General features: G+C 33.8%; 5 protein-coding genes across 10 annotated transcripts in view; 2 read left to right on the forward strand and 3 right to left on the reverse strand.

Moving 5' to 3' along the window:
* LOC143179281 (uncharacterized) overlaps nt 1-2090 on the reverse strand; it is a 53462-nt gene extending 51372 nt beyond the window's left edge. For both annotated transcript variants that reach the window (XM_076378433.1, XM_076378434.1), the window contains exons 1-3: nt 647-2090; nt 460-590; nt 263-370 (exon numbers count right to left, since the gene is read on the reverse strand). In XM_076378433.1, the coding sequence (XP_076234548.1) occupies nt 701-1684 (984 nt within the window). In that variant the 5' untranslated portion in view covers nt 1685-2090 and the 3' untranslated portion in view covers nt 263-370; nt 460-590; nt 647-700. The remainder of the gene's footprint in view (nt 1-262; nt 371-459; nt 591-646) is intronic.
* The window catches only part of LOC143179631 (dynein beta chain, ciliary), a 38135-nt gene extending 34406 nt beyond the window's left edge, over nt 1-3729 (forward strand). The window contains exons 66-67 of the mRNA XM_076378946.1: nt 2404-2552; nt 3397-3729. Of these exons, the coding sequence (XP_076235061.1) occupies nt 2404-2552; nt 3397-3691 (444 nt within the window). The 3' untranslated portion in view covers nt 3692-3729. The remainder of the gene's footprint in view (nt 1-2403; nt 2553-3396) is intronic.
* Nucleotides 3730-3877: 148 nt separating this feature from the next.
* Phf5a (PHD finger protein 5a) lies at nt 3878-6894 on the reverse strand. 3 transcript variants are annotated; one of them, XM_076378437.1, is made up of 4 exons: nt 6616-6894; nt 4589-4667; nt 4140-4330; nt 3878-4048 (listed from the first exon to the last, which is right to left on the reverse strand). In XM_076378437.1, the coding sequence occupies exons 2-4, from the start codon at nt 4638-4640 to the stop codon at nt 3959-3961; spliced, it is 333 nt and encodes a 110-aa protein (XP_076234552.1). In that variant the 5' UTR covers nt 4641-4667; nt 6616-6894; the 3' UTR covers nt 3878-3958. The 3 variants fall into 3 exon arrangements, with proteins under 3 accessions (XP_076234552.1, XP_076234553.1, XP_076234551.1); XM_076378438.1 differs by having other exon boundaries at nt 6774-6879; XM_076378436.1 differs by lacking the exon at nt 6616-6894 and having other exon boundaries at nt 4589-4783.
* On the forward strand, nt 6360-7937 carry LOC143179282 (uncharacterized). Its single transcript, XM_076378435.1, has 4 exons — nt 6360-6628; nt 6695-6793; nt 7233-7521; nt 7601-7937. Exons 1-4 carry the CDS (start codon nt 6527-6529, stop codon nt 7786-7788), a joined length of 678 nt encoding a protein of 225 aa, XP_076234550.1. The 5' UTR covers nt 6360-6526; the 3' UTR covers nt 7789-7937.
* Zip (myosin heavy chain 10) overlaps nt 7909-26887 on the reverse strand; it is a 33534-nt gene continuing 14555 nt past the window's right edge. The window contains exons 3-14 of one of the 3 annotated variants that reach the window (XM_076378425.1): nt 26438-26556; nt 21976-21999; nt 20483-20575; nt 20178-20340; nt 18036-18725; nt 16215-17842; nt 15273-16136; nt 14899-15168; nt 14599-14613; nt 12842-14262; nt 12033-12139; nt 7909-11973 (exon numbers count right to left, since the gene is read on the reverse strand). In XM_076378425.1, the coding sequence (XP_076234540.1) occupies nt 11963-11973; nt 12033-12139; nt 12842-14262; nt 14599-14613; nt 14899-15168; nt 15273-16136; nt 16215-17842; nt 18036-18725; nt 20178-20340; nt 20483-20575; nt 21976-21999; nt 26438-26556 (5405 nt within the window). In that variant the 3' untranslated portion in view covers nt 7909-11962. Of the gene's footprint in view, nt 12140-12841; nt 14263-14598; nt 14614-14898; nt 15169-15272; nt 16137-16214; nt 17843-18035; nt 18726-20177; nt 20341-20482; nt 20576-21975; nt 22000-26437; nt 26557-26887 lie in introns of all 3 variants that reach the window. The other 2 variants (XM_076378427.1, XM_076378426.1) reach the window with 2 other exon arrangements.

Consider the following 26887-nt stretch of genomic DNA (forward strand, 5'->3'; position numbering starts at 1 on the left):
TCACTAGAGTAAAATAAGGACACGTTGTTATAACCGATTTATCCGTCGGCAGCGTGCTTTTATCTCGCTGACGACGGAGCGAGAAAAAATGGGAGCAAATGAGAGAGAATGAAAGTCAGCGAGAAGCGGCATTGTGCACAATATAGCTTTGCCCCTTGGCGACTGATAGGGCGTCCATGTGTGCGAGCGAGACTGACGGTCAACGCTCTTTTAATACCGTTCGAAAAACATGCAACCGCACACAGATAACCCTCACACCTACCTGTTCTCTCGCGACAGCCGAACGAAGATAACATGTGTCCTTACTTCGTCTGGCGAGGATCGATGTTCCAAACAAATGTCTATTCTTTCTCGTCACACGGAATAAATTCTAGATAACAATGGAAAACTAGATTATACCACCCATTATTCACACTCGAACGCAATAGAAAACTGAACGATATTCGTTCGATTTCATACCGATCTTTAAAGTGCCGTCTTCAACATATTCCCTTATTCAGTTTACCGTGTGTTGTTTGTTGTATATGCTGTTGCATGTTATACATATGTGGGTCATCCATTATCTCGACTCCTTTGCTTAGAACGTCATGCTGTAAAAAGGTTAGTATTTAATTCCCGCTCTTGAAAGAAAGACCATCATGCATACCATCATTCTTAAAGTTGACGATGAGGCTATTCTCTCGCATGCATCTTCAAATCTTCAAGTTTCTCCACCAAGGAAGAAGTCTTTCAAATTCTCTAACGTTGATTTAATAAATCGCGGTGCCCCCTCCGCGTGTTTCGTTAAAATCTCTAACGCGTGTCTTATATCCTTCTGACTAGAATTTTTGTCGTCAGTTTCTTGCCTTTGATCTTCCACTTCGTATTGTTCTTTCCTTGGTCTCTTCTCTTCAGATTGTCTTGGCTGTTCCTGTTCATTTGGCTCTCTTCTTGCTTCCTCCTCATCACATGGTCTCTTTTTCGACTCTTTCTGTTCACACGAAACCTTTCTTGGCTCCTGTTCGCGTGGACCTTTTCTAAGTCCTTCCTGTTCATACTGTTCTCCACTCGGTTCTTGCTCATACTGTTCATCAGTAGGGTTCTGCCTCTCGTACTCGTCATCGACTGGTTCCTGCTTAATCTTCCCGACTCCTGGGCCAGCCTCGTCAGTGAAGTTGCCAGCAACTTTGTTGCAATCGAAAAATTCGAACTCGGTTGCAAACTGTTTCCTCGCTTCCGCCTTCGCGCGTTCTTTCTTCTCGCATAGACTGATATCACGGCGATGCTTAAATTTTACCAACCAGCCCACGCTCGCCTTAAAACTCGACGGTCCTCCGAACTGCTCGTTAATCTCCAATGCCTTCTTGTGCAACAACGAATCGCTGAGAGGCTCTCCTAACTTCCTCCGCTCTAAGATCCACATGTGGAGACGATCTTCCAGATCCTCGAACTCTGGCTTCCGCAGCCTCTTCTTCTTCAGCATCCGAAGCCCCTGGTTCGCGAGCTCGCGCACCTTCATCCCATTTCGGCGAATGCCGCGAACAGTGGTAGGGTGGATATGGTACTCGTCGGCTATAGTGCCAACAGACACGCCACTCTCCAATTTATAACAAATTTCAGCCTTCTGTTCTATCGACAGCATAGTTCTCCTCTTCGTATTATCAATACTCTCATTCATCTCGGTGATCTCCACGTTGCTCTCCATACCAGTAAATGTTCTTATCGGTTACCACTCGGTGTTCCTTGGAAGTTGGATAGCAATTGATAACTCGCTCGATCGAGGTCCCTTTTCGCTTCGTTTTACGCCCCGAGATCTTTTTAAGCCTCTCGCTGAAAATTGTAAGAGAATGCTGTAGCTGCGACAACAGATAACACAGCGTAGCGCGCGTACTCGTCGCTCTCTCGGTTACTGATCGCCGGCTGCGGAGCGAGTCACGACACGTAAGCTGTAGCGGGAGTCTCTAACGAAAATGGGAAGCTCTCTCGGCATAGTCGCATAGACTCGGCGCAGGCTGAACACGCGAGAAGCAGAACGTAGACACACGAAAGGCGGAGCGAGACGAGGCGCAGCGCTTCGTCTGTCTCATGAATAACGGTTCGTCGAGTGGAGAGCGTCGTTGCTTTTTGCTGAATTTCATTCCCTCACTCTTGACGTTCACAAGGCGAGCAGAATTCGCCGGCTTGCGTAATTCCAAGAATTGGTGGGGATAGCGACAAGGCTATAGCGCATAGCGCGATCGACTCTCCCGGGAGACGTATATATGTGTATCTACATGCATGTATACATAAGAGCATCTGATACGGGTATCTGCTGTTCCGCCCGAGAATTCAGACGAAGTTGAAATAACACGAGAACGCAGAAATGCGTGAAAAATGAAAATGATGAGCTTACTTATCTTACTTTTAATTCTCTTTCATTTTTAGCTACCTCCGTCGGTGTGGTTAGGTGGGTTTTTCAATCCCCAATCGTTTCTAACTGCAATTATGCAACAAACTGCACGGAAGAATGAATGGCCTCTGGATAAGATGTGCTTACATTGTGAAGTTTTGAGAAAATACAAAGATGAGATCACGTAATTATACAAAATTTTCATTTTTAACTTCTCTCTTATCCTTTTAATACTCTTGTAGCTTTTAGAACTGTTTTCTACCATTTTTGAAATTATTTCGGTCACGTGCGGGCGACTAAATATTAAAAAGATTGTATGTGAAGTATAATCGGAATGATTATATGGATTCTAGACCAAATATGAGTGTGTGTATTAGGGGCGTCGGCATCGTGCCTGAATGAAAGGGTGAGGTGGCCAAGAGAGGAAGTCAACATTATCTAAGGAATATTCAGCGCCACCTTTAATCTTAAAAACTGTTGCGCGCGTTGAAACAAAATTTCGACACTTTATTCCATTTGACAGTATTAATATTCATGATGTTTTAGGAATTTAGAAGGGTTAAAAAATAGAATATTAAATATGTATACATTTTTAACCAACTTTTAAAAAAGTTCATGTCTATATTGCTACATTAACACTGTGATAATCAAATAAAGTAATAAATAAAATTAATAATAACTTTTTAATTTATATAAATTAAATTAAATAAATTAATAAAGTTAATAAATAAAATAATAAATAAATGAATAAAATTAATAACAGCATTAAATAAAAATCGAGTATTAAGAAACATCACTAGGGTAGCATTTTTTTTAATTATATGGAAAGACATTTGTACTCTGAATTACGTTAGACGAAAAAAATTGCATTTACTAACAAAAAATATGATTATCATATTTTAATAAAAAATGTAACTATTGGTAGAAGGATTTCCATGATAAATATGTTTTACTTAAACACTTGATTATTTCTATTGTGCCAAATACATTTAATTAGAACTAATAAAGTTTTTATAATAAATTTACAGATCAGCACCAAGGGAAGGTGCATATATAAATGGATTATACATGGAAGGTGCTCGATGGGATATGCAAGCAGGATATATTATGGATTCTAGGTTTAAAGAATTATATCCTCTAATGCCAGTAGTGTATATTCGAGCGATTACACAGGATAAACAGGAACTCAAAAACATGTATGAGTGCCCGGTGTATAAGACACGTACACGAGGGCCCACTTATGTATGGACTTTTAATTTAAAAACAAAAGATAAGGCTAGTAAATGGATTTTAGCTGGAGTGGCAATTTTGTTACAAATCTAAGTGTATTACATGTATATTCTATAATAATTATTTGAAACATCAACATAAATATTGAATTAAAATAAATAAATATTAAAATTGAGATTAACTGTGTATGAATTTTGTTTATACATGTTAAGATATATTAAAAATATATTATAAGTAAGATAACATTGGAATGTAATCATAATTTAATGAAAATAGTTGTTTATCATTATCAGAAGAATTATTTATTTGAAATTTGAGGTAAGTTTTATTATACAAATTTAAAATTGTTGCTTCTGAATCTTATCTTCTCTTGAACCCATATTTCTTTCTTTCATAAAATAGATCTGTTTTTGAACTTCCTAGATTTACTATTTTTGGACAACCATCTCTCTGCAAAGTATTAAGATATGTTTTGCATTATTATTACAGTATAGATGATACAGTATAGAATATTTTTGTTTTTAACAGAAAAAAGACTTACATCTTTCTCTTGAATTGTACATTCTTTACAATAATAAGCATCCGAAACACCAGGACCACCACAAATAACACATCTACCTTGATATGATCCGTAATTGCATTCGTCACAAATTCTAACAAGAGTGCACGGTCTTACATAAGAATCACAAATTACACATTTACCATCGCACTTTTCACATAATCTTCCGATTGCTGAAATTTAAATTTTAGTTGTAGTTACACAAATTAACCTATATTAATATCTATTCGTAAATTCTATACACAGCCGTAATTTTTAGTCCTACTTATTCGAGTTAAACATCAACATAAAAAGTATTTTATACCATGTACATAAATATTAAGCAAAAACTTCGAAATATATCTTTGTATAAAAGAATAAATCAATAATTGATAAATAATCCTAACCTTAAACTGATATGATACATAACCTAATACAAAAGTAATTCTCACCAACTCCTGGTTGTTTTCTGCAGAAAATTAAATCCGGATGATGTTTCGCCATGTCGAAAAATGATTAGGACACTCAGAACTATACACAAGCAACCATACAAATTATATTATACACGCCACAACACAGTACATTTCAAACTTTGTACATTTTGTTTATATTTCCAGCGTTTTATTCAACTTGGTTCAACTGTTCAACTACAATGTAAAGCCAGTATGACTTATATACAGGGTGGTCTAAATTTACAGATTAATTGAGAACGAAAAGACAACACACGGCACATTCGAAGTTTAACTTTGCCTCTTTCAATTGAATGCTATGTAATAAACTGACAATTTGAATCATTTAAATCTACACACGTATAAAAAATAGTTCGATATTGTACTTCTAAATTTGTTTAACAAAGGCTGAACGAAACAATTGGATACCTATTTTACGATTTTGTTTAAGCTCTTGTTAATTAAAGCTAATATAAGAAATTCAAACAGTTGTTCAGTCTTGTTTTAAAGTTTATTTTATTAATTTCCAATAAACGAACTACAATATTTGTTATTAAGCTCGCAGAATTTTGAGCAGAATTTATCGTTCCACTGGTACCAACCTAACCTGAAGAAGACCAACAATCGCTCAAAGATACATGACATGCATCGCTACAGATCATCACGGTCTGTAGAATAGAAAGGTTGCTTGGTAACCAATAGCAACCAAAGTATCGAAGTGGGAGGCGGCCATATTGTTACGTCACTCAGCGTACCACACACCAGAGCAGCCGTGACTGTGATCATACTCTGACGTGCGAAGTGAATTCATTCATCGAGTGCAAGAGAAAAGCTATTAATTATCTATTTTATATATTAGTTTTTATATATTAGTTTTTATATATTATTGTGATACTTATATCGTGATAAATAAATTTTATTGACATGCCAGGTGATACTGTTTGCAGTGTTGTTACGTGTAAAAGCAACTCAAAGAAAGTAAAGGAAAATCAGGAGCATATAATATTTTTTACATTTCCTAAAGATCATGAAAGTGTATTCTTTTTCACATTTAATAAATATCGTATTAGTAGTATTTGAATATTGTTTCATTAATATATCCACTACCACCATGAATTCGATGAATCTGGCCAAAAATATGACATCATTTAAACTATTTTATTCTGTAGATGTTATTAAGTGCAGTAGAACTTTGATTATCCGAACTCAAAATAGATAGTTAATTTATTTTTATTTTCGATAAATTATTAATACAATAGTATAAAATGATAGGTCGAAGTTTAATCGAGGTTCTACTGTAGTTTTGACACATTTGTTTCCTGAGATTCAATAATCTCATTAATGTTCAATAATCTTTACAAATGAATCTTTACATAGAAAATTATATTCCATACAGAAGATTCAATTTAAAAAATGATTGAGTATTGAAGATTTCTGTTTTTTCATTTCTTGTGCCAATTTATTAACATACAGAGATTCAGTCTATTACTTTTCATTATGTGCTACTGGAAGATTAACAAAGGATGACAAACAAAGGTAACAAAACACTTTTAAGTACAAGTTTATATTAGTATATTATTTCTCGCAATCATGAAAATTGCATTTTCTATGCAACATTAGAACCATATAATTTGTATTAATTCGAACGGGCACGCTGAGTGTCGTCACGCCCGCGTTTTTCATATTGGTTCCTGATTAGTCAAAAGTTACCAGGCAACCTTTCTATTCTACAGACGTTGACATATCATAATTTCTTTAAAATCTTTAGATTTATTCTATGCACTGTTTGTGTGTAGATACACATTCAAATGACTAACAAATAATTCCTTTGTTTCTGATTATAATCTCTCAATGGCTAATGGTATTTTGGCAGAGGGCGTTTAAAGAAAAAAATAGTGTCAGTTGATTTACTACGATTGACAACTATATTAATCTACAAAAATGTCGGGGCAATCGATTCATGATATGGCTTATCGCGGTAAAACCGTCGATGTCAAGCGCATGCTGAGTGAAAATGAAGAATTAAAAACCTTAAAAGACGACGTAGGTATCTATTTGTTGAAAATATTTGTTGAGGTTATGTCGGCATTTGGAAAAATTTCGTTTCAGAATGGACGAATGTTGATACATTGGGCAGCACTTGGAGGTCATGACGATTTAGTCAGGTTTTTATTGTCTCTCAATGTACCTGTGGATCCTACTGACGATGTAAGTATATCCATATTTGTTGACATAAAGAAGTCTAATAATTTACCGCATCAAGTATGTATGATAAATGACAAAGCATGTTTTCGTTACGTCATTGCCAGTGTGATCAACATAACTGTTATCATTATATAATTGAAAAAATACCTAGTGTATGAAACAGACGATTTAATTTCCCGGGACATACCCGAATATTTTTATGTTGAATGAAAAATATTAAAATTATATTTTATTGTTATGAGTTTCATGGATTTATCTTTGGATACCTAAATGTTTATATTATATATATGATCAAAAAAATTCTTTCTACAAAAGCAAAATGTATGTATTTAAGAAATAAAGAAAAGCCTTGACATTTAACATCATCAAGAAATTGATTCATGTAATATTATTTAATCAGACGTATATACGTATAGACAAAATAAAAAATCTTAATATTTAGATCGACATGACACCACTAATTTTAGCAGCATCAGCTGGGCGTGAAAAAGTTGTCAATACGTTACTAACAGAAGGTGCAGATGTAAATGCTAAAACGCAAGAAGGCCATTCAGCATTACAATATGCTGCATCAAAGAACTGGAAATCTATTTGCGCTGCACTGTTAAACAAAAATGCAGATGTAAATATAACAGATAAACGGGGGGCTACACCATTGCATAGAGCTGCATCGAAAGGAAATTTTGCTATTATAAAACTTCTCTTGGAACATGGAGAAAATTTAAGTATAAGTAGGTGAACTATTGAATTGAAATTTTATCTTATCATTTTGTTTGTCTTTCACTAATGAAATTTTTAAAAAATTTGTAGATAGTAAAGATGCTGATGGAAATACTGCACTTCATTTAGCATGCGAAGAAGATCGTCTTACTGAAGCTGAACTGCTGGTACAAAATGGTGCTGATATATGGACGAAAAATAAGGATCAGAAAACTCCTTTAGATCTGGCTAGTCCAGGGTTGGCACGAAAACTGAAAGAAATTACGGAAAACATGTAATATATGACGAAGTAAAGTACTAATGTTATTGGTACAGTGGTGTTCAATCTCTGCTTTGTCATGTCAAAGGCGAAACAATTTTAACTTTGTGTATTATGGAAAAGACGTTCATTGAATAAATTGTTCATATGAATATAACAAATTTTTATTGTATTAATGCTTTTATTAAATAAAGTCAGAGGTAAATAGTTATTATATGTATATGGTTAAGTCGGTAACGAGATCGATAGCATGGCAAATAATATACAAATACTTGAAAATATACAAAAATTGAATATATCAAAACCTCAAACGCCGGCTATAAATCTCCCTTACCTTTTTCGTTAAATCACATTATAACATTTATACTTTTGTTGTACTTATTTATAATAATAGAATAATAAATAATTATGTTTCAATATTGACAAAATTTTTATATTGGTTTTCTTCCATTTAAGAATACGATAGAAAAAAAATCTGTTAGCTCGTATAATCTTGAGATTATTGTGACAAATAGTATTACATTAGTAACTCACCAACTGCTGAACAAATAATCGATTGAAAATCACTGACCGAGCAACAATTTCCCTATCATTCAGTTTCAGCATTTATTATGCTTCCCTCTTAACATGTTTCATTGTCATTAATGTTTGATTTATATTTATATAAAATGTATCAAAAAGTTTTTTATTTCTGCTGGTCGAATCTTATTTACCTTTCTATCGCTCTCTTTCTTTCGTTCATTCGTCCACTTCAATTTTAATCATGCTTATTCGTTCCAACTCCGTTGGAATTCTAAGAAAAGAGATGATCGTTTCAAACGCACCAAAGTTGAGGATCAATACCCTTTGCGCTTATTTACACAAATTCACATTAATTTGCGGCTAACATAATATGATCTGGATTTCTTTCTCGTTTAATGAAATTTTGGATGAATTATAAAAAATATATCATTATCAATCATTATAATTTTTACAATTTTTGACTACCTTTAAAAGATTTTTTTATATCATTTACTGTTTTTAATTATATATATACTACTTTAAATCTTCATGTCATTTTAGAAAGGGCGTCACAATTGACATCGAAACGAATTATTAAATGACCTTTTTCAATAATAAAACTTTTATAAATATCCCCCATTAACTAAGAATAAAACGCAGAAATAGAAATGTACAATATTTAAAATATGCGTACAAATTTAACTACTGTTAATGTGATTTCTTTCCAATAATTAAAAACAAACTGAAAGAAATCTTAGTTATAAATATTGTTCAAGATTTTACTGAAATTAGTATAAAATTTACCATTTTTAATTTTTTACATTAATATAGTGCTACACATTTAATAAAGTATATTTTTTTACAATCATCCAAATTTCCAGAAGAAAAGAAATACCTTCGATGAAAAGGTCGTCGATATTTCGGCGGTGTATTAGTTTTCCATACAAGAGATCCTAAGGCTTGTATTTTTTCACTATCTTCTTGAATCCAAAAGGGATTCGAATAAAAATCCACTGAAGTTTGAATTTCATCCTAGAACGTATCATTCTCGATTACGTTTCCTTCTCGACAGACACAATTCATTAGAGTATCTCTTTTTATTTATCAAATTATAATTTATTTCTTATTAAGTAAATCTGTCGAAAATGTATATAACGTTTATTAAATTTATTCAAAAGATTTTTAGATTTAATTATAATCGCGTTACGTGGAGGAAATAATGGTCCACGACGTATTAAGTGGCAGTTCAATTGCAAATTTGAAAAGCCCGCCTAAAAAATCACTAGAAAGCTGTTTAACGTAAAAACAGGCCGGTTTCGTTCATATACAATCGCTTAACCGTATCAAAAAATATTATAACCCTGATGTATATAGAGTATACGATAAAATGTGTTGCACTCAGGAGACAATACTCCTGTCCAAAAAGCATAAGAATTCTTAATGTTTTTACATGACCATACATTATAAACTTCTGCAATTCCTAACATCAAAGTTCAGTCATGTACTCTAGTGCATTTATTCGAACAAAATATCTATAAGATTTTCTACTGTTTTGTTCATTTATAAACGACTGATCACGCAATAGTTAAGAATATGTTCAACGTAAATATTGTTTCCTGAATGTAACACACTTTAGAGAATACTCTGTAATATGTGTACATACATACGCAAAATGTGTATAGTCGCTTGTTAACCCCTTTTTGTCTTGTATTCCAAGTTACAAACATCCTAGAATAGTTATTTACCTAAACAATGATTAAAACTTTTTTTTTTAGAAATAACTAGAAAAATGGTGTTCGCCATTTATCATTTCCGTTTTGATTTAGTTGTATGTGCCATCAAGCAAATAACACTCTCATTCATTATATAATCATTTCATCCCAGAAAAATAATTCTTTCTTCTTCGTACAAACTAGTACCCTCATTTTGAAGTGCATTATTTTCTGTGGTTGAACTTTGGCAAAAAGAGGTTAAAAATGCGTCATCTTTGAATGCACGAGAAATGCACATGTTGTAAAAAATGCATCTATAAAAACACTGCTGTCCTTTTCATTCTTAATTTCATTTTATAATGTTAGAAAATTCAATTTCAAATGCATCGAAAACTTGTTAGGACATCAGTTTTCTTTTTCAATAAAAATGCAAGTGGTGGAATTAGGAAGACGCTTTACAAAAATGTAAAAAACGTCAGTGTATATGTTTTAAGAAAATTAGCTTTGTTTCCGCCACACCTATGCGTTTATGCATGCAGTGAATATCTGTTTTAAGAACTACCATAGGTTTTTCAATGCATTTGAAATCGAATGGCACGAAACGAAAAAGCTTTCGATCTACGATCGGCCCTAAGTACCAATTGATAAATCTCGACCGTCGATTTCCGGTTCGTTCCGACAGGCAAGTCAATTTAGCCCATATCTGCCCACCTATCCTTCCAGAAGAATATAAGGTAATATTATATTACGATTTTTGACAGCGCATCAAGTAAGGAAAAACATTATTTTGAAGAAAATCACAACAAAATTTGGGCACATCTGGGCTAATCGAAAACAAAAGAAATTGTTACTTAAAGCATACTTAAGAACAAAACTGATAAGCTTGAACGAAACAGAAAGAGTAAAACTCTTCTTAAAAATAATAATACTTTCTTCTCAAAAGTTGGTTTTTAAATCAAAACCCTTCTCGCATGCAAGACACTTACACGTAAAGAAGTTAATCTTCTCTATTAAATAACTTTTTAATCGTTTCAATGCATTCTAGTTTTTCTAATGCGATTCCGAAATTCTTTGCAATGTAGAACTCTTTATCCCAAAATGTTTCGAATCTTTCGACTGATCGCTTCGACCATGTTAACAGCATTTTAAAATTGCTTCTTCCCGAGCACTTGGATCAACAAAAACTATACTTTAGCTTCTCAGAAAATTTCATAGTCTCTGACCTCTCGGAACGATGCCTGAATCGTTCATCATTGGCTCGATTATTAAAAATAATTACAAATAACATATTACAATTTCTTTCCGCGATAAAAATAAAAACTGCGATAATAATAATTAATAATTAATAATATAACTATAATATAATAGATATTAATGCTGCCTAAATGCGGTGTTACTTTGTTATCGATTATGCAGCCCCAATAATATATTTCTAGTCTTAATCTTACCCGATGTAGTAGTAGCATTTTCCGCAAAAAATAACGAAAATAGATTTGAAAACGGAAACACCATTAGAAGAAAAAAAAAAAGAAGAAGAAATGTTCAATCTAAAGCTTGTACAAAGTATGGCATTCCAGCACTGTTACTGCATAATGGCATGTTAGCGTACAAATCTTAGTCATCGAGCATCCTGCGCGTTGCGCTCGTTCGGAAGGAATTCGATACAAATTTCCTTGTAAACATCTTTCACCATAGATTATTAATTACACGAGTGATCGATAAGTTTGTTAAGAACTGAGCGGGGAACAGACTTTTCTGAGAAAATTCGTAATTTTTTGCGGAGTTCCGGAAGAAGGGGGGGTAAAATACTACTCGGTATGGCCCTGCCGGGTCTCGTATGTACAGAAGAAAGCCGCCCTCATCTAATGGCATCGTTGGGTGCATAGGAATCAACTCCCGTATTCGGGAAAACAAGTTCCCTGGTTGGAACTTTATTTTCATTGAAGCGGATCTTGCGCGCACCTCTTGGACCTGGTTTTGTTATGGGTTTCCTGCGTTGTGAGGGTTCAGTGAGTGGTGAGTTCTTTCGTTCAGTTGATTGTTTCCTCACCATCGATGCTTTCGTCCTGCGTCGTCGAATCGTCGCCGGATCCACCGGTTTGAACTGGGCCGCGTTTCAGACGCGTGGAACTAAGGCTTATTGGAGGCCCACCTCGTCTGTGAGAACATTTTCATTCATTTTAGTTAAACACTGTAGCATCGAAACTGTGCGAGGGATCTCAAACAAAACGTGTTATTCACACCCTCAGGATTATTATTTTCTATTAAAAGTTACTTATTAATATCTTCTTTTTGTTTGTAAAATGTAATTATATATTGCTGCATATAGAAAATGTAGAGAAGCCTAAGAAGCCAAGGAGAATGGTTCTTTGATAAAGAATGTCTATTGGGGGAAGTAAAGTGATAAGGAAATGCAATTTTAAAAGGAAAGATACATGTAAATGTATGGACTTGTGTGACAGATAATGGTTAATATGAAGCATTAAAGAACTAAGAATTAATTACAAAAATTATGCTATACGTTACTCAAGAGGGTTCTATGGAATAATTTATTTACTAAAAGATTTTCTTTATATTTTTCTACTGATGCATAAATGTAATTTAGGATAGCAATAAATCAAAATGATTTAATTAAATAACTAACCAATACTCAGGGAATTCTTGAAGTTCGAAGAATTTCAATTTGAGATATATTTTTCATGTAGGGTGTGAATTGTTCTTTTTCTCTTGACGCCTAAATACAGTTGCATTTTTATGATATTTTAATTTGCATCTAATTCTACACTTTTTTAAAACTAAAATGTAGTATGAAACTGTTTTTTATTTTTCTTTTAATGTAAAAAGAGTGCTGCAACTTACCTTAATTTATTTTTAAGGTTTGCCACTTCTCTAGTTAACTCTTCCTGAGATTCCAGCATATCATCCATTTCCCTCTGTGCTTTCCTCTTCATTGCTTTATGCCTGCTAATTTCTTCTTCGGCTTCGTCGAGCTGTCTCTTCAAGGCCTTCATTCTTGCGTTTACTTTTTCTGCTTGTTCCTTGTATTGGTCCGAGTTTCTCCTTTCATCTTCCAATTGTAAAGTCAATTCCTTTAGTTTCTTCTCCAGTTTTCTGTTGATCTTCTGCTGTGCAAATCTCTCCTTAGCTTCAGTTTCTAATTGTTCATCGAGATTATTAATCTTTGATTCCAATTGTTGAATGGTTGCTTTGGTCTTTGTTCTTTGAGCAGTTTCCAATTCCGTTAATTTCGCTTTCAGTTCCTTGTTTTGCCTTTCTAATAACAGTTTGTGCGATTCTAATTTCTGCGTGGTTGATCTTTCAGTTGTTAGATCATTTGTCAGCTGTTCAATGGTGATTTGAGCTTTTCTAGCTCTATCCATTAGCAATTCAGCATTCGACTGTTCTTCTTCCAATTCCTCTTCTAACGTCGCAATTCTAGCTTCTAGTCTTCGTTTTTCATCCAACATCAAGGTACCTTTGTTAGCATTATTATTGAGCTCTTCTTGTAATTCATCTCTTTCGTTCTCTGCCACTCTTCTAGCTCGTTCACTACTAGCATAATCTTCTGTTAATTGCATCAAGTCCGCCTCCAAACTCTTCACTTTCCTCTCGGTCTCCTTGGCACTTGCGGCGAGCTCATCCCTAGCAGCTCTAGCTTCCTCGGTTTCTCTAGTGGAATCTTTTATTTGCGTTTGAAGTTTCTTTAACTGTTTCAATGCATCCTCCTTTACCTTATTATGCATTTCCAATTGTTGCTCAATATCTTTATAATCTGCTTCCATTTTCTTCCGTTGCGCAATAGCGGCTGCCCTCTGTTTCCTTTCATCCTCTAATTCCGCTTCAAGATCACGTAATTGTTTCACCAATCCTCTTCGTTTTTCTTCAGCTTGTTCTTCTTTCGCCTGTAGGTCTCGTTCAAATTGAGCTCTTAGAGCTTGCATGTTTACTTCGAGACGCAGTTTTGCGTCCTCCGTGAACTGTAACTCATCTTCAAGTTCCTCTACTTGAGAACGTTGCTCAGCCAATTGAGATTCGAGGGCACGTTTTGCTTTCTCGAGTTCGTGTACATTTTTGTCCGCCGTCCCTTGGTTGTTTACGAGTTCGTCGAGCTCCGATTGGAGACCTCGACGAATTCGTTCAAGTTCTTCAACCTTTTCGTTCATTTCGTCGAGTTCTCGGGTCAGAGATAAGACACGAGTTTCTTTTTCTCGAGCTTCGCGTTCGGCAGCGTCGCGTTGTTCTGCGTATTGTTCAGAGACCGCTTTTTCTTCAGCCAGCACCTTTTAAGTAATAATAATAATTATAGATATTATGAACACAGTGTGAAGAGCACACTAATAACTACTATTGTGATCACATGATGTGCATATTAATTATAGATAGCGGCAAAATATTAGTGGACAGATGATATGGAAATAATTGCAACATAATATAAATCTTTTAGGTTAAATTGAGGTATTAAACTACACTCTCAAAAATCTGAATCTACGTTACTGCAAAAATGGCTTGGAAAGTGTTGTATATCTAAAATTAATAGTAATTTAAGATAACAGAATAAAAAAAATTGTAAATGTAAAATTATCTATGCTAGAAATATAATAATATTAGAAACTCACAGAAAGTTCCCCAAACTATTGTTAATAATAAAAAAGGGGTAATACTTCTATTAATACCAAATTATTATAAAGTTTGAAAATAACAGTAATTATTTTATTGTAATTCGCGAATAAAGCTAATTTTATTAATAATAATAATTAATCAAATATTAAAATCTTTTAAATATGTCACAAAGAGATTTAAAAGAACTGATAAAAAGTTTAAAACACAGAAAATAAAAAAGTGAAGAAATTGGAAAATATCAAGTTAGATTTAAATAATAATTATTATACTATATGTAAATATAAAAAAATAATTACCTTGTCGAAATTCTTTTGCTTTTTCTCCAACTCCAGCACCTTAGCTCTTTGCGCCTCGAGCTCAATAATACTATCTTCCAATTCAGCCTGAATCTTCTTCTTTGATTTATCTAATTTATCGTTAGCAGCTTGCAACTCTTCAACTTGTCTTTGAAGTGCTTCGATATCTTTCATACACCTCTTTCTAGCTTCTTCTAGTGCTGCAGCTGCTTCAGATTCTTCTTCAGCTTTCTTCTTGGCTTCAGCTAATTGTACGTTCAAGCCGAGAACCTATTGAAATAAACAAATATTTTTAATACAAAAATAATGCTATATGCTCACGCATGTGGATCGCGGACACTTAAAATCGATCATTAAAAGGTTAATAATTTTACCTGTTTGTCTAAGGCCCTCTTTGCTTCCTCTTCTTCTTCTAATTGATCATGCAAGCTCTCCTTTTCACTTTCTAGTGCTCTCAGCTTTGAGCTTAAAGCCAATTTTTGTCTAGTTTCTTCTTCTAGTTGCTGTTGAAGTTCAGTGAATTGAGATTCACAGGTTGCTGATGCCTTTAAGGCAGCTGAAGCCTTCAACTCTGCAGCTTCTAGTTGCTGCATGATGCTTTCAGATTCTTGTTGCAATTTCGTTACTCTTTCTACCAATTCCTGTCTGTTTCTTTCGACTTCGGCGAGTTTCGCATTCACTTCAGCAAGCTGTTGTTCGGCTTGTTTTCTTCTCCTGTCGGATTCCTGTCTGCTTGCACTGACAGATCTGAGCTCAGTCGCCAGATCAGCGTTTTCGGCCTCTAAGGTTGCCTTTGCTTTTTCCAAAACAGCCTTAGTCTTTTTCAATGCGTCCATTTGCTCGTTCAAAGCTGTCAATTCCTGTGTATGTTTATGACGCATATCTGCCAATGTTGCTTCATGCACTGAGGTTTCTTCTTCTAAATTCTTCTTTAGTGTTGCCAATTCCTGTTCTCGTTTACTTCTCAATTCCTGTTGCGCCGCTGTTGTGTCTAAAGAGTCTAGCAACTCGTTCTTCAAAGCTTCCAATTCCTCATTTAGGTCGCGTTTCAGTTTCTCTGCCTTGCTTCTGGCAGCTTTTTCGGCTTCTAAGTCTTCTTGTAATTCAGCTAATTGAGACTCTAATTCACGAAGAGCCTTTTGGGCTTGGGCTTTCGCAGCCCCTTCTTCATCCATCTTCGCCATTACTTGATTGAGCTCTTCTTCACGTTTTCCAAGTTGCAGTTGAAGTTCTTCGACCTGTAAAACATTTGTTATTGTTAATATAACAAAATAATTAAAAATATTTAACAAAACAATTAGTTTAAGTCATCTTACCTGTGTTTTCCTTTCTGCAAGTTGTTCTTTTAAGTCTGATACCTCGGTTTCTATTTTCCTCTTCGATCTGTCAACTTCTTGTCTTTGCTGATGATCTTTCAATAATCTTTCCTCCAGATCTGCAATTGTTGCTTCATGCTTAGCTTTCAGTTTTGATAAATGCTTCGCTTTTTCTTCTTCTTCAGCAAGTGTCTGAGATAAATCATTTGCTCTTTCTTCCAAAATTTTCTTTTCCTTCAATAATTTTTGATTCGTATCTTCGGAAAGTGCAAGATCTTCCTCAAGCTTCTTAATCTTCGCATCACACTGTACTTTTTCAAGCTGCAATTTTTGTCTAGCAGCTTCCTCCTCCTCTAACTGTTCTTCAAGGTCACTTATATTCAATTGTAATTTCTTCTTCTCTTGAGTCAACGCAGCACTCCTCTCTTCTTCTTCTTCAATTCTCGCTTCTAAATCATGAAGGATTTCCTCTAACTCTTGCTTTCTTGCAGCCAACCGTGCCCGCATTTCTTCTGCTTCTGCACACAGTTCGACTTCGGCTTGTAATTGCTCCGCCAACATAGTTTTTTCTTCAAGAGCTTGCTGATACTTTCGTTCGTATTCCTGTGCAGAGTGTAACTGCATTTCTAACTTGTCTCGCACTTGCTTCAGCTCGTCTTCCTTTTGAGTCAATTTCTCCTCTTGCTTAGTTACTTCTAGAAGTGGTTTCACTTTAGTGTACAGACGCCACCACTGCCAATTTCGAAGCTTCAAGTAAGCTGCACAATTTCTTTGAATGATTCGAATAGCGTTCAACTGTTGCAAACGTTTCTGGTAGTTTCTGCGAGCAAGGAAACCACGACAGAACGCTTGGAAATTGACGATTATATCAGTGATTTTATAGTCACGTTCTTCTTCGAGATGAGCTAGAACTCCAGCGCGGAAGAAAATTTTCGATTGACCAACGCGGTAGAGATTTGGATCAAGTTCAAGGGCTTGAATCATTTTCTCGCAGGCCTTCTTTCCATCCATGAATCCTTTTGGAATAGCGTTAGGCGTTAAAAGTTCGTATCTTTGTCTGAACTCCTGGAATGGTATCCTATTTGGAAATCCTTGTCGACAAATTCTGATTCCTTCAAGTACTCCATTGCATCTCAATTGGTCTAGTACCAATGGTGCATCGATCTTTCCAGCTCTCTTTTCGTGATTCGGTATAATACATCTTACGAAATTGGGGTTAGTATTTCTAAGAGTGACCATTAATTTAGCCAACTGCTCTTTGTACAATTGAGAAACTGTCCTAAACATTCCTTTCCTGGTTCTAGCTCCAAACTGTGTATCAGTTAAGGCTTGTTGGGCCATACCAACGATTTCTGCATCTTTCCAAATATGGCAGACGAAAGGATCTTGAGAATTTTGCAAAAGACTAACAACATTTTCGTTCAGAGGGTCCATATTCTTCATTAGCCATTTAGCGGCCGAGTAATCGACTTTACCAGCATAATGTATGATAGCAAAGTCTGCGACGCCTCTGAAGTCTGTTTTCATAAATTTGGGATGAACACTGTGAGCACCCACCAATTTTTCAACAAATGTTTTGTCCGTAGCTTTAGGGAACCAACACTCTTCGTCCAGCAGTGCCATGATACCTGTATGACATTAAGATACAACTTAGTTGTTTTCAAAATTATTATTAGAAAATTTATTTGTATGAAATACGAATGATTCTAAAAAAATATTTCAGATATATATAGACATGTAATTGTTTAGAAACAAGGAAAATACAGACAAATGAATGTTATCACTAAATGGAACTAGAAAAAAATATACTCTTTAACATACCCATAGGTTTATCAATCAAATCAATAGTTGGCTGCAAATCTAATCCAAAATCGATGAACTTCCATTCGATTCCTTCCCTTTGATATTCTTCTTGTTCCAAGATGAACATAGTGTGATTAAACAACTGTTGCAGCTTCTCGTTCGTATAATTGATGCAAAGCTGTTCGAAACTATTTAACTCGAATATCTCAAAACCAGCCATATCCAATATACCAATAAAACTTGCTCCCTGCCTTTTAGTCCGATCCAAAGATCTGTTAATTCTGTTCACAAGCCATCTGAACATTCTCTCGTAACATGCCTTCGAAATCGCTTCCACTGCGAATTCCACTTGTTCCTTTGTCTGTGCTTTCGTCACAAAATCTCTGCCTACTTTTATCCTCGGTTTCAAAAATGCTTTCGTCATTTCTGTGACACTTAAACCCAATAGGTGAGAAATCTTTTGAGCGACCGTGTTATCTGGCAACGTGGCCTGGTCGGAGTTTCTTTCTTGACGGAATTGCATCGAACCGAAAAGCATCACCGCAGACACGATACGGAAGATCGAACAGAAGTCTTCGTTTGTCATGCCCATGATGTGCATGGACTTTACGGTTGAGAAGAACTCGGCTGAATCGTCCACTCCCGGAACTGGTAATGCGCCATTCGAAAGAAATGGGTAGTGTTTCGGGTCCTCCAGGATGAATTCCTCTGAAAATATTTCAGTACTTTAATCATGTGTGTTTTGAGTTGATAAGGGTGCAAACATATTATGTCACGTCACGTGAAATCACGTGACTTGATAATAGTGTCTTCGTACTCTAACAGGCTATGGACATAAACCTATGACACAAAAGTGAAATAGCATTATTACTGTTTAAGATTGCTAAATTATTTTGCGACAATTGTTAACTGTTAACAATGTAATACTCTTTATTATGTTTCTAGATCTGGTTCAGCTGAGTTTAGAAATAACAAACCCTTGCATATTCTCAACTCCTTTCAGATGACATAGATTATGTAACTTTCTATTTCCATACTTGACCAGAGTTCAATTGACAAGACTATCAAGTGGACTTCGAAATCTATTTCAGAGAGAAAAATCAGTGCAGTCATCAAAGTGGCATTGCACTTATAAAACGACGCTCTAAATGATGCGTTGCCTAAGATTTCACGGCTCAATTTAGCTTCAAGTCAGGTAGCACGGCTGAGTCATCTATGAAGGAGGTTCTTTGCAATCATTTGTATCACGAAAGGATAGGCCTAATCGGAGAACGTCGATTCGAGCAGAGGCGAGAATGTCATCACCTGACAAGTGCAACGTATAATGGGCGGAAATGCTTGGTACCTTGAATTGGGAATATCGATTCCCTTTCCTGCCTCGAATAGTAACAATTGGGTACGCGCTCTAATCAGATTTGGGCTTGGTCTAAGTTAATAATGCTTTACATAATATAAAACGTGTATTGAAGTTCCATTCGACGAATTTCTCTGTGAATACACAGCAAGGCTTTGAGAAAGCGAATCTACTATTACCACTGAAATATTAATACTAGAGCACAGGTGTTATGGAAATACAGTCACATTATTATTATCATTTGAAATTACGCTCTCACTAGATACTTTTGAATCAAATGTATATCACGTGAAGTATCAACTAAGTGGAACGGCCTGTTATCTTTAAGATACCATTACTAGCTATCCCTATCAATTAAAAAGCTGAAATCAAGAAACGCTGTACTTATGGTAAGTGTGGGTCAGGTTTATGTTACAGATTAATTAAATGCTATTATAAATTAGTTTTCGGGTAAGTAATTGTATTTGTTATAGAGTACTAAAAATGGAAAACGTTAGGTCTTGAATTAATTGAGCTATTAGGAGTACAAACAAGTAATTTTCTATAGTTTCACTAAAGTAGTAAACAATTTTTACTGGGTTGGAGGAACTTGTAGCTTGCCAAAAAGACGAGAAAACGTTACAAAAAATTATGCCAGTAACATTAATGAATAAATTGTTCTGGATTTTTTTATAATAGACAGTGGTTTACTTATTTGTACATTAAAATTAGTTGTAAGTATATAATAAAATGAGTAGTATAAAATAAGATAATAAAATGTACTGTAATAAAATTATTTTTTACATATGATGTTAGAAGTGACTTACTTTTTTGTTCTGGGGAAGCACCGGCGAGAAGTTGATAAAATATGTGGAAAGTTCTTTCATCCTTCGCTTGTCGAATTGCTCTTGATTTTTCTAGCAGATAAGTTTCTATGTTTGCACCGGCGATGTAACCGGAAGCGTCGAAATTTATCCGTATAAATTTGCCCTGTTCAACAAACATTTAACAATTATTTAAAAGAAAGCTAAATGTTTCAAGTCAACCAATTTCAAAACCCTTAGAAGTTTATTGCTTTAATGAAAATAATAGCCCAAGGAAATATAAAAAGAGGCTCAATTTTTAAACTTACAAATCGAGAAGAGTTGTCGTTTTTCACTGTCTTCGCATTCCCAAAGGCTTCCAAGATTGGATTTGCTTGCAGGAGTTGTTGTTCCAATTCACCCTATCACGAAAAATCACTACATTATTGAAAACAATGAACGAAAGTTCCTGTAGAACGACATATAGCAGCTGTTTTTAATCAAATATTCAACTTTCTTATTAAATAATATTTTCGATGACGTGTATGTAATAAAAATATTGCAACTGTTTAATAATTTATAGCGTTCAGCATCGATAAAAATACAAAGAAGTTTTACTATAGATAATATCTTTGTGACTTTATAATTTATAATAACAATGCTATGGAAATTTATATAACATATCTTGCAAGTCTTAATTATATGATTCACACAATTTTTCTAATATAGTTACGTGATTTTAAAGACAATATTTCTAGCGACAAACAAAAATAAATAATATATCCATTGAAAGTGGAAAAACTAGTCACCTCAGTAATATATGTAATTATTTATTCATATTCTGCCCATTTACGAATCTAATTTCACATTTTATTTACTTATATTCCTCACTTGAATTTCTATTTATTACTCTCGATAACTGCGAACAATAATCGCAAAAATAAAAAAATCGAGCTACCTTTTGCTCACAATCTTAACACTTACTTCAGAAACAAATTTAAGCAAAAGAAAAATATAACAAATTCTTCCGATAAAGCCATAAAAGAAATGCAGTAATCTCAAACCGAGGAGAAAAACTATCTTCGATTATTACCTTAGTTAAAATATCATTGCAATAAACCTGCTTATTCTTCTAAAGCTTCTTAACTTTACACCAACACATGAATGACAATGATAATAATAAAATAAAAATAAGCATGTAACGACAGACGTACGTAAAGCATATAACGCACACATACACGAACGCACGCGTAACAAACACGACACAGAACACATTAATGGATGATTCAATTAGTTGACTCTCACGTTAATTACCGCAAATTTATCCGAAACAGTTCCGGAACCCTGGTATCCAAGGAGCAGCGAGGGGAACAAGGAAAATTTGTTAGAACACCGCAACACATTGTCAAACGAACAAGCTATTATGTTAAACAACGTTTTCCTTGGTTCAATGGCGGACAGTTAGTGCGAGAAACAAAAATGCTTCGGCCAGAATCTTCGCCTCGCGTTTCGGCGAAGGGCGAGAAAAGAAACATAAAATACAGGGGTTAATTGTCAGGGCTATGAAAACAGAGAATATATCAACAGACAAAGACACTGAATGGTATTAGCATAAACGTTGACGTGCACGCAATGCAATTAATTGTAACTTCCAAAACCTGGAAATGGTTAGTGGACCAAGCGACGAAAGAGGGAGGGATGTGAAAGAACATTAAAAAAAAAGGAGAGAAGAAAAAAGGGGGAAAAAAAAAAGACACAAAGGCAGATAGCAGCGTATACATATCGCGTGAGCGGAATGGTGATCATTTTATTGTTGACTTACTATGATTAATGCTGGGCTCGGTGTCTAGGTGTGTCGTGGCCGCCGAAAGTCAGCACCGGGAATAAAAGAATTTGCAAAATTAAATTCACGAGCCTCAGGGTCCACGCGTTCGATTTTCAATTCGAGCTTGTCTCTCTCGGGGTCATCCTCGGCCGAGTTTTCTCTCTTTTTTCTAGCGATCGACACACGTGCGTCGAGTTTGACAATTGAGTTCGTTTTATTTCAATTTAAGAATTGTCGAATGGTTTGGAGGGTAAGTCGAATCGAGTTCTGAAGGTTTCAAGGTTTTTTTTATCAGTTGCATGGAATAACATTTCGCACGTGTATTTGAAAAGTGGCACAATTCAGAAAACGTGATTTTTGAATTACAGCTATAAATCAATTTGGTAAATGCACCTCTACGCATTATATAAAAAGTTTACTAGTTAAAGATCAAGATTATAGAATTTATTCACAGAACTTTTCAAATCTAAATTACAAACTATTTAAATAATTACAAGAAAATCATTTAACAGTAATACATAACCGTTTTTCGAACTAGTTATTCAAGTAAGATAATTCTCATTAAGTAAAACTACTCTTTATGTCAATATAATGTATTCAATAAATAATTTTCTCGTAAACTTATAAACAGTTTTTTGCTTTGCCTCAAAGATACTTTTTTTTTAGTTATGTCATTTTTATAATACATGCGCGATTTGTTCTTTCATTCATAATTATTGTAAGTATGTTTCTTGTCCTAATTAAGAGAAATGATAAATATAATTGAAAGCAGGCACTAATTTTATTTGAATTATTATTACAAGGAAAATTTTTATTTAACTTATTTGCTTTTTATTTAGCCTTCATAAGATTAAGTAATAAAGACACTTTTCAATAAAAAAGTAGACAACATTATACCACTTTATTTGAAGTTTATATCTCTCATTTAATTCAACAATTTTTGTTATTAGATAATATTCTTCAACATTATTGAATATCTGTCAATTATACATATATGTATAACATTCTGCACAGTAAAATGCAAGAGGTCAATGTGTTAGCATATATCTCTGCAGAAATACTGCATCGATTAATATGAATCATAATCGTCGAACACCTATGGGCGTCAACATTTTATTGGCCCTCTACCTGCACATAAAAGTTCATAGTTCTCTAAGGATTATAAGTAAGCTGTATCTATGAATATAGTAACTTACTCGAAAAAGGTAATGATTACTTCAATTATTAATTATTTGTCATTTGACTTTTCTGAAGTATGGTCCAAAACGTATATGAATGGAATATCTTTCAACTTGCAAAATTTAATATCACTTTATTTTCTAGATTTCTGTTATAAATATTTATCCAAAAAATCAAGTAATCAATATTGGTAAATATTTAATTTCTTCTGGTCAGAACGTTCGCACATATTGCTTTACAACACAGTAAAACTTGTTGCAATTTATTTGGGATGTTAATCCATCACACTTCCAGGGCTTTAATTTATCTAATCTTTATTTGCTTTTTTTTTACCCCTGCAAAATTTCCTCAATGAAAAGGTAGTTGCAGATTTATGTTGCTGATAAAAAATATAAGTGATTGTGAACAATTGAAATCAGATTCTTAATTACACTGAAATAAAAAATGTGGCGACTACCTGGATAAACGCTACCTTTATCTGTATTACTTTAGCTACCTTTAAACTAAAAATTACATGTGTCAGTTTTTAATAACAAGAAGTCTCGCTATATAGGCGAGACTATTTCAAAAATGTAGAATACTGATGATCACATAATTAATTATACACACTCTTAAAAAAGCAACATTTATTGCGGTATAAAAATGATACAAATGAGCTTATTTCCCAACTGGACATTCTTTCATTTTATGTACTATAAAGTCCATGGCGAAATACAAAAGAAAAATATAAAAAACCGCGCCGTAAACGATTTTTACGCAGCCATTAATATCGAATTACAGAATGGCCAGAATGAAAAGGGAACGACGTTAATATTTTCCTATATATGAGCACAAGTTTCGAAGCATACGGTGAGTCAGAACAATCCGACGAGAATGACTCAAAGCCCAGTTAGGTCGATAAGTGGATCGTTTCACTGAAAAAGGAAAGATCCTTCGAGAGCCAGTGATCTACGATGGCCTATCGCGATCTATTGCGATCGGGGAACAGTCTTACAGTATTCGACGATCGATTTCACCGAAGATTCATGCAGTTGTTGTGCAATAGCTATTTCATTATTACTATTTTCTTAATTAGACTAATATATACATCGCGGCGACACGATATCCTATTCGATTTCCTATCTTGGTTAATTAGTAATTAGCATGTCAATTTACCTAACGAGAACCTAAGAACGCGACTAACGATGCATCTATAATTGCTTGTCATTATTTTGACATGAAATAATTATAATGAAACAATGATTAATTGTGGAAATTAACTAGTTTCTTCTGTCTCTTGATTCTTTTTTCTTCTTCTATTTCTATTACTGTAATATTTATTTAATATTATTGGTGATTTAATTCTTTCCTGGCTACTGTTCGAGTTTAATATTAGATTATTTGAAATAAGAAAAGTATTCGTCGTTCCTTCCTTCAGATATTAATTTTTACTTTGAAGAACGTTTCCACGGAGTTTTATCTCCTTTCTTTGCACTCGAATTTTATCTAGACACGGAAACCGAGGTCGGACTTCCGTCCTTTATTATCATTTACACCAAACGATAACGCGTGTAACGCCTTGCACAAAATTCTGAGATTATTGTGATTGCAATGAGATATAGGGGTATCGATAAATCTTATGAAACTTGTTAAAATCAAACTGTAATTCCACTGTCTCGGTTTATTTTAGAATATTTCATTTTCTGCTTTCTTTTCGATAAGATTAGTATTTCTTAGTACCTTTCCAAGAATCTTGATATTTCAATTTCAAATTTTTCTCAAAGCGGTATACATTTTCATACAATTTCGCTTGCAAATCTTCAAAGCTTCTTGGCATGTTGTGTATGAATATTCATTTCCTTGATTGTAATTTTTTTCATTTATATTTTCACGAAATCGGTGAAGCTTCATGCACGGAAAAAGAGAAGGAAGAGTATTTACAGAAATGTTCATGCACCGAGTCTAGTTTACAAGATTTTCATAAGTAACTTTTAATGTCTTGATTTTTTGTCAATCCTCTATATACGTATATACATGTCTATAATTTATTAAAATACTGGACGAGTATACGAACTCTAAAATAAATATATTCTCTTATAATTGAATTACAACAAATAGTGAAGGTGAAAATTTTATGCACAAGTGCTAGTTGCTGAAGTTTGTTACTTCAGTAAAAAATACAAACGCTTGTCCATCCAAAAACTTGTCATTGGGGCAGCTATAAGTCAGATAAAAAGTTGTTACCCGCATACCCCGTTACTTTTAATAATTTATTATTCATACGAAGTGTTCCAATGCAAGTTGCAGGTGCAACCTGATAGTTTAACGCGGAAAAGCAAGTCGAGAGGCTAAAATAAAATTATTTCCTGCGAGGCTACAGTTTAAGCGAAAATTATTGTAAATATTTTCGCTAAAATATTGTGACTGTGATTTAAATTTATACATACAAATTTGTACTATATTGTACTATTTCAAAATACATAAAAAATGTTTAGCTTCAGACACTTCTGTCTTATATTTGAGAATATTTTAAAGTTTTCTTCGCCATAAAAATTCACTCGTATTTTATACTCTTCAGACTTTTAATCTATAAAAGTTATAACATGGTTTTAAAAATCTTTATCTACAATTTTATAACATTTATAATAATATATTTTCAAGTGTGTTGAAACAATATTTTTTTATGTTTCTCCTTATGGAGACACTTTGTATTTCTAGATTATTAAAAAACTTCAATTGAATTTAAATATTTGCCCTTCAATGTGTTAACGTATTTAAGTCAATATATTTATTTATATTCATAGTTCAATTTGTGTAGTAAGTAATGTTTCACAAGTCAATTCGTCGGCTCGTAATTACTCCTAATTACATTTGTGTGTTATGATCAAATATTGGATGTGAGAAAATCAATGTTTTCATGAACTATGAATTATAAAAAAATGCATCAGAAAAGCGACTTTATGCTAATCTATCTTTATATTTTAATACGCTAGTTTAATCTATTTTGCATACATAGAAACGAGAACTAGTGCAGAGAAAAATATCTGGATATGTGCAAAATGACTTAAAGTTTAAACTATCAGAGAAAATATGTACAAATCCATTAAGAACCACACTATTTTCTTTTATTATGTAAAATGCTACTTTATTCTTTCTATAATTATAATATCTTCGATTCTATGTAATTTAACAAAACTTTCACCAGAATGTATTACACGTTTGGATCGAAGTGTATTTAAGAAAGGAAAGGATGGAGAGAAGAAACAAAAAGGAAAATAAAGATATTTAATCACTAACTTACCGCATTGGATTTTGGCTTCGAAGCTGCGACGTACGCCAAATATTGAATCACTTTCTTCGTATTTTCAGTTTTACCTGCGCCAGATTCACCTGTACATAATATTGATTGGTCCTCACGATCTGTAAGCAAAAAAATGTTATGAATTACAGTTCAAAAAAAGGAAATTCAATGATAAAATGAAGCATAAAGAAATAAATAAATAAAAAATTCTACTAAAAAATTTCGCTCGAACTATTTCATCTACTACCGCATTGTATAAAAAATGTTTATAAATTCTGAAAATAAAATTTCTTTCAACAATTCTGGATCTGAGAACCAAAGTAATCCAAACCAATTTTTTCTCAAAATTGAGTTTTATATGTCACTCTATTTCTTCTTTATTTAATCAAAATAACTGGAATCTATTTACACTACGTAATAAATAAAGAACACTTAATGGTAAAAACTACT

This window comes from Calliopsis andreniformis, chromosome 5 (genome assembly GCF_051401765.1).
Source record: "Calliopsis andreniformis isolate RMS-2024a chromosome 5, iyCalAndr_principal, whole genome shotgun sequence".
Classification (NCBI taxonomy): domain Eukaryota; kingdom Metazoa; phylum Arthropoda; class Insecta; order Hymenoptera; family Andrenidae; genus Calliopsis; species Calliopsis andreniformis.